Raw genomic sequence first — 10,000 nt, 5'->3', positions numbered from 1 at the left:
GCTAAAAAGAGGTCAAAGAACTTCTAATGCTAGAGGTGTGGGAGCTAAAAAGAGGTCAAAGAACTTCTAATGCTAGAGGTGTGGGAGCTAAAAAGAAGTCAAAGAACTTCTAATGCTAGAGGTGTGAGAGCTAAAAAGAGGTCAAAGAACTTCTAATGCTAGAGGTGGAGGAGCTAAAAAGAGGTCAAAGAACTTCTAATACTAGAGGTGTGGGAGCTAAAAAGAGGTCAAAGAACTTCTAATGCTAGAGGTGTGGGAGCTAAAAAGAGGTCAAAGAACCTCTAATGCTAGAGGTGTGAGAGCTAAAAAGAGGTCAAAGAACTTCTAATGCAAGGGGTGTGGGAGCTAAAAAGAGGTCAAAGATCTTCTAATGCAAGGGGTGTGGGAGCTAAAAAGAGGTCAAAGAACTTCTAATGCAAGGGGTTGGGAAGCTAAAAAGAGGTCAAAGAACTTCTAATGCAAGGGGTGGGGAAGCTAAAAAGAGGTCAAAGAACTTCTAATGCAAGGGGTGGGGGAGCTAAAAAGAGGTCAAAGAACTTCTAATGCTAGGGGTGTGGGAGCTAAAAAGAGGTCAAAGAACTTCTAATGCAAGGGGTGTGGGAGCTAAAAAGAGGTCAAAGAACTTCTAATGCAAGGGGTGTGGGAGCTAAAAAGAGGTCAAAGAACTTCTAATGCAAGGGGTGTGGGAGCTAAAAAGAGGTCAAAGAACTTCTAATGCAAGGGGTGGGAGATAGATGTCGTCAGCGAGGTTTTGGGGAAGGCGCGGCGGCCTCTGTGTTCTTTCTGATTAAATACAAGTAAAAACAGGGCATTAAATACGTATTATAAATACTAAACTCTTTCTTATCTTGACAGCACAAATGAAATCTTACAAGTTCCAACATGTAACTAAGCGCTTCCGAAATACGAGTCAACCTTTTACTTCTGCTTGGAGGATATCCTCGCAAGTAAAAGGTAATCATTATGGATATGGAAAGAAAGATTTGCTTATACTGTACTTCTACCTTTTGCTTCAGAGAATTACCTTGTACTTCTACCTTATGCTTACAAGGATATCCTTCATTTTTATGAATACCTCCCATTGTATCGATTACTATCTTTTAATATCTGTGTTTTACATAGGCTGTCTGGTATTAAGTTTAGTTTAAAAGTTACCAATCTGGGTTTATACTGGGTATATACTAAGGAGGTTTTCATAATATACTGTCAAGTTATCTGAGGTCCCTTGATTATATCTTATAAGGTTTTTCTCTCTTTTTCAGGTATGTATTGATTTTTATCTTATTACTCCAGACAAATGTTAAGAAGGTAAGACATGATTTTTATTGTTGTGGGTATCAGTATACGCTGCTGTTATTGTAATATACATATATATATATATACATATATATATATATATATATATATATATATATATATATATATATATATATATATATATATACTGTATATATACATATATGTGCGTGTGTTTATGTATGTATACATGCATAAATAACATAAACATAGATACATATGTAGGTGCGTGCTTGTGTGTATATGTATGCATATATGAATAAATTACATATGTATATTTATGTGAATATATGCATACTCTCGTGTATTTATATATGTATATATATATATATATATATATATATATATATATATATATATATATATATATATATATATATAATGTATGTAATTATACATGGGTATATTACTTAGTTTATAATGAATAGATGATATCTAAGTGGCGTGTAAAATAAACAGCATTTCTCCAGACAAACTGAGCTCCAGTTAGTCAGTTTTCAGGATAACAGGAAAACCTCCTTTTCGTTTCTCCATTTATTGTTTTTGTTTACCTTAAAGAATTTTATAGTTTTCATTTATTAATACTGTTTTTATTAATTTTGGAGTTTCCAAATATTTTTGTAACCTAAAAATTTCACCACCATAGGTTTTATATTAAAGTATAATTCCATCGTTGAGGAACAGTCTCGTACACAAGCGATTTGGAACAAGTTTCATAATGTCACTAACCAGGTTTTACATACACCCACGCATATTAAAAAAACATCGTATTGCATTTTATTAGTTTTCTGCTTTTCTGCAATCAAATATTTGTTGATTTGTTCTAAAGGTTCGATGTGAACTTCAACATATTGTGTCTGTGTTTTAGCCTCTTGAAGTTTTGTGGAATTTATTAGCTCTTTTATCATTTTCTTGTAGGCTTATTGTTGTCAGTTATAAGTATACTTATTTACTCGTAGCAAAGGTTATTTCAAATTAGATACTTGAGTTATTTTTCAATGTGAATACGGGTCTTCATTTTTGTTTTCATTCTTTTAGGGCTAGTACGTAGTTTGGTAATATACGATTGCTAATATTTAAGAATATTTTCTGTACTAAATCCATTATATCTAAATGTACTGAATAGTCTTATTTTGAATTTGACCATTACCAATAAATATGCACATAGGTTGTTGCAAAGATATCGCGGAGGTAAAGTACTGCAGTATCAAAATAAGTTCTTAGAAATTACAATCGTAAATATTTACATTATATATAGAAAGGCTTATATAAAATCCATTGGTAAAATGTTGTTGAAATTGAACTGTATTTATTTATGTACTCTTCAAGTAATGACCGAAGAGGTGTCACAATTTAGCAGGCGCAAGAAATGTAGCAGGATTTGTGCAAAAGATTGATGAGTAACTTAAATTGGCCGGTGGACGCCTAAATGGATTTGTATGATAAGATTGTGGAAATGGAGTGGGGCTGCGGAATGAAAAGGATAAAAAAGAAGGGTTAAAATTTGAAGTTATTGAGATGAAATGTTAAGTGGAGCAATATCCAGGGAGAGGAATGAGGGTATTTCGAGGGGAGTTAGTCATGTGGTATAAATGAACGAAAATAGATTTGAGAAAAAGGAAGAATACATACCTCAATGGTTGGATAGATAGTATGTAAGAAATATGTGAATAAAATTGTCTTGATATACAGGAAGCAGAAGACTGCATGCTTAATACAGGTTAGTAGACAGTTTGTGCAGGGGTGTGACATGATACGTATGTGCTCTTTGTGTAGTTTAATAAAGCAAATAATGAGTTAAGGGTTAAATGAGTAATTGATCATTTATTTGTGTATTTTTTTCTCATCACCCTCGCTTAGGATATATACAGTATATATATGTATATATATATATATATATATATATATATATATATATATATATATATATATATATATATATATATATATATATATATATATATATGTGTGTGTGTGTGTATTATGTATATATATATATATACATATAAAATGATGTAATCTGAGACCAAGGCATCCAAGACTGCGTCAGTCTAATCTAGTCACTAGTACGGTGTATTGTAACATTTTTGTGGACTACATTGTGATATTCGAGATCTTGCATTAGTCATCAGGGAGTATATATTTTTTTTTTTTCAGAAACACTTGTTTCTCAAAGGTGGTACTCATTCGAGCTCTCATTCCAGGTTTTAGGAAACCAATAATAGTGATGTGTGATGTCATTCCTAGAACAAGAACGGGTGGTAGCATATAATAGGAATGAGTACGCTGGTTCTCATTAGAGGTAGTAGGTTGGCCATGGCACCAGGCGCACGTTGAGATACTACCGTGAGAGAGTTATTGGGTTCTTTGACTGGCCAAACAGTACTACATTGGACCCCTCTCTCTGGTTACGGCTTATTTTTCTTTTGCCTACACACACAGAATAGTTTAGCCTATTCTATACACATTCTCCTCTGTTCTCATACATTTGACAACACTGAGATTACCAAACAATTTTTCATCACAGTAGAGATGAAGTACAGCGCTATAATAGTTCAGTGGCTAGTAATCTCTTGATAAGGGTAGAAGAGATTCTTTAGCTATTAAAAGCAGCTCTTCTAGGAGAACTCTCTAAAATCAAACCATTGTTCTCTGTTTTTGGGTTGTCATAGCCTCTGTACCTTGGTCTTCCGCTGTCTTGGGTTAGATTTCTCTTGCTTGAAAGTACGCTTGGAAATACTATTCTATCTTAATTTTTTTTTCTTCCTCTTGTTTTTTTTTTTTAAATGATGTGTTTGGGAGGCTTGATAAAATGGGCATGGATGCCCGGTAGTTTATCAAGAGGTATTTTCCTTATCTGTTTCTTTTTCTTTTCAAAACCATCCTTACTGTCCTCGCTTAACTGAGGTGGCTCTCCTGAAGGGTATTTAGCATTGCATGGCGTACATATTGTTTTTGTTATCATTATTGTTAATTTAGTTTTTAAACATGATTTATTTTTTAATGTCATTAATTCTTTTGTTGTCTGGGACCAGAAGCCTACGTCCTAGACTTCGACTTTGTCGTTTACTGTATTGCAATATTCGTGGTCTTCATGCAAATATTCAATACCTTACTGTTGCGTCCAGACAGTATGATATTCATGTGTGCTCAGAAACATAAGTTTCTATTGTGAGGTATTCATCTAAGCTCCCTATAACTGGTTTTAAGAAGCCAATAATTTTTAAACGGAATGCCATTCATAGGGCCAAGGGAATGGTGGTGTATTTTAGGAGTACTCTGCTTCTCACAAGTCCTGCTATCAATGTGGATGTCATGAGATTCAGGTAATAAAAATTTGTAGGAAGCATAACTACTTTTATTTGAGTTCGATCTACCAGAATCCAGACGTGGATGATTCCAACATCGACTGTCTTTTTATCATTGTGTAAGATACAATAAGATGATAGAAAAGTCTTTTTTGTTTTTGTTGATGATGCTCACCATAGGGAGTGGTTAAATTCTGTTTCTCCTACTGATCGCTATGGCTTAAGAGCTTTGGACTTTCCTCTAAATCATGCTGTGAGCAAATCATAAGTGAAACTACTCACAGGTCTGGTAACTGCTGGGACTTCGTATGCACCGACTCTCCTGGCGTTATAACAAGTAAGGTTGGCTCTCTAGTTGAGACATCTGATCATGCATTGATTTCATTAGTGGTGAAGACTGAGCAGCCTATCCCTGATGTATCATACTCATATAAGATTCATATAAAATCTCAAGCTGACTGGAATGGCATTTTGAGTGATCTTTTGGGCTTTAATTGGTCATAATTGCATAATAGTGTTGATCCTGTTGTTCCTTTGAATGAGAATCTAGTCCACATAATTGATAGACATATCCCTTCTCGTGTGCTAAGGTACTGAGGGGAAGACAAACCCTGGTTCAATGATGACTGTAGACGTGTTTATTTGAAGAAGCAGGAGGCTTTTCATCTTTGGAAGGATAACAGATCAGATTTGACTTGAAATAACTATACTCAGAGCTTTTGCTCAGAGAGCTTATGGTTCAACTAAAAAGGAATACAATTTAACCATAAAAGAAAGCCTTTCTGGTACAGGCCAGGAAAATAAGTAGTGGGCTACCCTTACAACTGCACTTTTTTGGTGTAGATGTAACAGTTTCTCCTTTATGGCTTTGTCATTCTTTTTGGCTGATGTGATTGACAGTAAGAAGAGTAATGAGAAACTTGATCTTCCTCATTCCTGTTTTCCTGAGGCCAAAGTTTTCTGTTAATTTGCATAAGTTAGTAAGAAGAGGAGCTTTTAGCACTTGTTGGAGAATTGAATTGATAATATTACTCCACTATGTAAATGTGTTTGTAATAGCTCAATTCCAACTGATTACCGTCCAATTTCCTTAAATCCCATATTATCTAAAAGTTTTTGAACGTCTTTTGGCAAAACGTGAATGCAATCATCTGTTGCCTAGTTTCAATTTGGCTCTCATAAATGCCTTGGAGCGTGTAATACCCTTTTTACAATCTCTAATGATGTACAGAAATCTCTTGATTGTGGTCAGGAAGCCCGTTTGATTGACATTAATTTTAGTGCTGCCTTTGACCGTGTTAATCATGAGGCCCTTGTTTTCAAATTCAAACAGTTGGGAGTAGGAAGGTCTTTTCTCAGCATCATTATTGACTTTTTAAGGAATAGATCACAAAGAGTTGTTGTTGATGGGCACCATAGTGAGTATAGGAATGGGATGTCTGGTGTTCCTCAGGTCAGTGTTCTTGGCCCATTACTTTTCAAATTATATACACATAACATGTTGTTTGGCATAGGAAACAAGCTCGTTGCATATGCAAATGACGCTACTCTCCTTGCATCAGTTCCGTATCCTGAATGTAGATCTGAGGTTTGCAGAATCCCTTAATAGAGATCTAGCTAGAATTAGTACATGGTGCAAATTATGGTGCAAGAGGTTGAATCTTAACAAAACTGAAAGTATGATTGTATGTAGGTCAAGGACAGTTGCTCTTCAACATCCGGACCTCAACATTGATAATGTTTCTTAAACTCTGTATGACTCTTAAAATTTTAGGTGTGATTCTCGACAGCAAGTTTACTTTTGATAAACACATTAGGTCCTTGTCCTCTTCAATTGCTCAAAAATTAGCTTATTGATAAAGTCTTATAAGATTTTCAGTGATCAATCTATTCAGAAGTGTTTTAGTTACTTCATTCGACCTTTTTTTTTAAGTATTGCTCTGCTGTCTGGTCTTCAGCTAATGATTCTCATCTTAATTTGTCGGACCGGAACTTATAGATAACAGAAAGGTGATAGAACGTCCCCGTGCATTTTTAACTATTTATTGAATGTTACTTCTTCCATTGATGTCTAAGGTTTTGACTTGACTTCCGAATTTGGCTTTAAGCAAACCTTAAATGAAGCTACATTTAAGTTTCATAATAGTTTGGGCCTATTATTGATTCGGTCGATGTTAAAATAGGCAATGGTAGTCCTTTAATAAGGAGGCCTGATCATGGTTTGATTTTGTGAGTAAATAAGACTATCCCTTTTGTGTCACTATAAAATTCAACTCCGATTGAGTGGCATTTTGATTAATCTCATGTGTTGGAAGTGGTCGCAGTTGTATAAAGACTAATATTCTTTCAGTGATGATTGTAAACTTGCTTAATCGGGGAAACGTGAGGCTTGTTAGCTTTTGAAAAGGAATAGATCAGAATTGACTTTATATGAATATACAATACGAAGACCTGTTGCTCTGAGCTTTTATGCTTCAACTGAAAAAGAATAAATTTTGTCCATATAAGAAACCCTCTCTGTAAAAATCAGGAATATAATGGTTGGCAACGCTTAAGTTTACAATCTGAGGTGTAGGCCTGGACCTAACCGTTCATCCACTGTTTAAACCGGATGGCTCTGTCACTTACTATCCAAAAGAAAAAACACCTATTTTGGCTGATTCGTTTGACCGTAAGCAGAGCACTAAGAAACACTTTTGCTTGGCCTCGAAGCTTATGGAAGATGGTATTTTTTCCTTATTTATTATACAAAATCAGTTGAATTTCAACTCCTAAGATGTCTGTTTATTTTTCATAATGTTCTTTTTGCAATTTTTGGAGAATTTGTAATCTTACTTCATTGGCAAATTGGTTTTAGCATTAGCTTTAGCCTTAGCCTTACCAATATCCTCCCAATTTCCATAACTCCAATTTTATCTATACTGTAGTTTGTGAATGCCTGTGTTTAAAATGTCTTAATAATCATGCTGAAAGTACTAATTGTTTTCAAGGTCTGCGCTATGACTTATACAAGGGACTTGGAACTTGTGATTATCATTGTACAATCTATAGTGTTGTGCATAAATCATTTGATTGTGGTCATGAAATTTGTATGATTGGGCTAAATTTAGATTGCAATTTTAATAATTTTGAACATGAAGTCCTTGTTTCCAAACTGAAACAGATGTGATTTGGTTGATCATTTCTTAGTATTGTTATTGAATTTTTATCTAAATGATTGCAAAGAGTACTTGTCGTTAAACACCATAATGAATATGGAATGGTATTATGTAGTGTTTCTCAGGGTAGTGATCATGGCCCTTTACTTTCCTTATTATATGCACACGATATATGGTTTGAGCTTGAAAACCTTGCATCGAACTCACATCCTAAATGTAGACATATTGTTGCTAAACTCCAGAAGACACTTAGGTAAAATGACCTCCCTTGCATACCATAAGAGAGGTAGTTAAACCCTAACATAACTCATTAAGGGATGATTTTTCCTTAAGCTACTTGCAGCTCATTCAGAATTCAAGTTTGATTAATGATTGAAAATTTTCCTTTGAAAAACATATTTAGTATCTTTTCTTCAATTGCATAAAAAAAGGCGTAGTGTTCTGAAAAAATCGTTCATATTCTTGTAGACCATTACATCCTGTGTATTTGTTTTAGATTTATTCTACTATGCCTTCTATATTCTTCTCCTGTCTGGTCTTCAACCGGCTATTCTCATCTTAACTTGGACTAAAACTTTTAGTCTGTTGAATTCCTTATCTGGGTATTAATCTCTGTCACTATAGTTCAGTTAGCTTATTGTGTGTGCTGTTTAAGATTTATCATAATAATGACCATCCATTGCATTCATACCTTCCCAGGATATAACATACTGTATACTTAGTCGTACAAAGTACGGTGCTCATTCTAACAATCTTGCCTTCTATTTCATGAGGCTCAATACTACACTTTATTATTATTATTATTATTATTATTATTATTATTATTATTACTTGTTAAGCTACAACCCTAGTTGGAAAAGCAATATGCTCTAAGCCGAAGGGCTTCAACAGGGAAAATAGCCCACTGAGGAAAGGAAATAAATAAATTAAGAGAAAAATAATGAACAGTTGAAATATAAGATTTGAAAAACAGTAACGATATTAGAATAAATCCCTCATATATAAACTCCAAAAGCTTTAAAACAAGAGGAAGAGAAATACGATAGAATAGTGATCCTGAATGTACCCTCAAGCAAGAGAACTCTACTCCAAGCCGGTGGAATTGGAAGACCATAGTTGAGAGGCTATGGCACTAGGAGATTGTTGAATCAGTGGAACTTGATGAAAATTCTTTTGTGTTGAACATGTTGACATGACCATTATTTATTTATTTATGTTACTTATCCATTATTCTTTATCTTAACGAATTCTATTTTTTATTTTTTCCCAGTTTTCCTTTGTGTGTATTTGCTATTATCTGCTTTCTTTATTGAGAATTGGAATTATACCATTTTCCTCATCCAATTTTCATTTTAGCTTGGCTTGTAATGATTATATATATATATATATATATATATATATATATATATATATATATATATATATATATATATATATATATATATATATATATATTATAAATATATATAAATAATATATATAAATATATATAGATATATATATATATAATCTTTTTCTTATTATTATTATTATTTTTAGTTGTGGTAGTGGTAGTAGTAGTAGTAGTAGCAGTACTGAAGGTTTTGAATAAAACCAATGCTTAATTGCAGTATGCATATTCCAGGTTGTGTGGATCGTGACAATGGAAATAAAATTATTTTACAATATAGATAGGTAAATCATTACATCAAACACATGTTACAATACAAATAGTCACAAAAGAATCACAAATACTGTTATTCTTCTTCAAAGGAAATAATGACATGGACCACATTATTTCACACTGCTATCACTTAGCCTGATGTCTGGTCACTGACTGAATCATGCGGTGATGCCTTCTCCCGTTTCATTCTTATTCTCTTTGTCCATGACCTCAACGCAGATTCTCAGAAGACAGTTGTAATAGTTTTCGATGCTCTGGAAGAAATTCGGTCATTAATTTACTATTTCACATTTTTATTTTGACATTTTTTCACCCACCCACACCGGTGTGATACAAGCTGTTATTATTATTATTATTATTATTATTATTATTATTATTATTATTATTATTATTATTATTATTATTATTATCATTATTATTATTAAAAAGACTACAACGGTAATGTTCAAAATTTAAGAAAATTTAAATATAATTTCATGTTCCTAGTTAAATGTTAAAGACATCAAGTACTTGAAATTTGCTCTTTCAATGGATGCCATTTTATAATATGAAATTTAATGTAAGCAACGAGTATT

General features: G+C 33.3%; 1 protein-coding gene across 1 annotated transcript in view; it reads right to left on the bottom strand.

Annotated features, from left to right (window-relative positions):
* Positions 1-9,378: 9,378 nt before the first annotated feature.
* LOC137644380 (uncharacterized) overlaps positions 9,379-10,000 on the bottom strand; it is a 5,444-nt gene continuing 4,822 nt past the window's right edge. Inside the window, exon 5 of the mRNA XM_068377365.1 lies at positions 9,379-9,679. Within this exon, the coding sequence (XP_068233466.1) occupies positions 9,584-9,679 (96 nt within the window). The 3' untranslated portion in view covers positions 9,379-9,583. The remainder of the gene's footprint in view (positions 9,680-10,000) is intronic.

The sequence above is a fragment of the Palaemon carinicauda genome, chromosome 1 (assembly GCF_036898095.1).
Source record: "Palaemon carinicauda isolate YSFRI2023 chromosome 1, ASM3689809v2, whole genome shotgun sequence".
In the NCBI taxonomy this organism is placed as follows: domain Eukaryota; kingdom Metazoa; phylum Arthropoda; class Malacostraca; order Decapoda; family Palaemonidae; genus Palaemon; species Palaemon carinicauda.
This window is presented reverse-complemented; position numbering and strand designations above follow the sequence as displayed.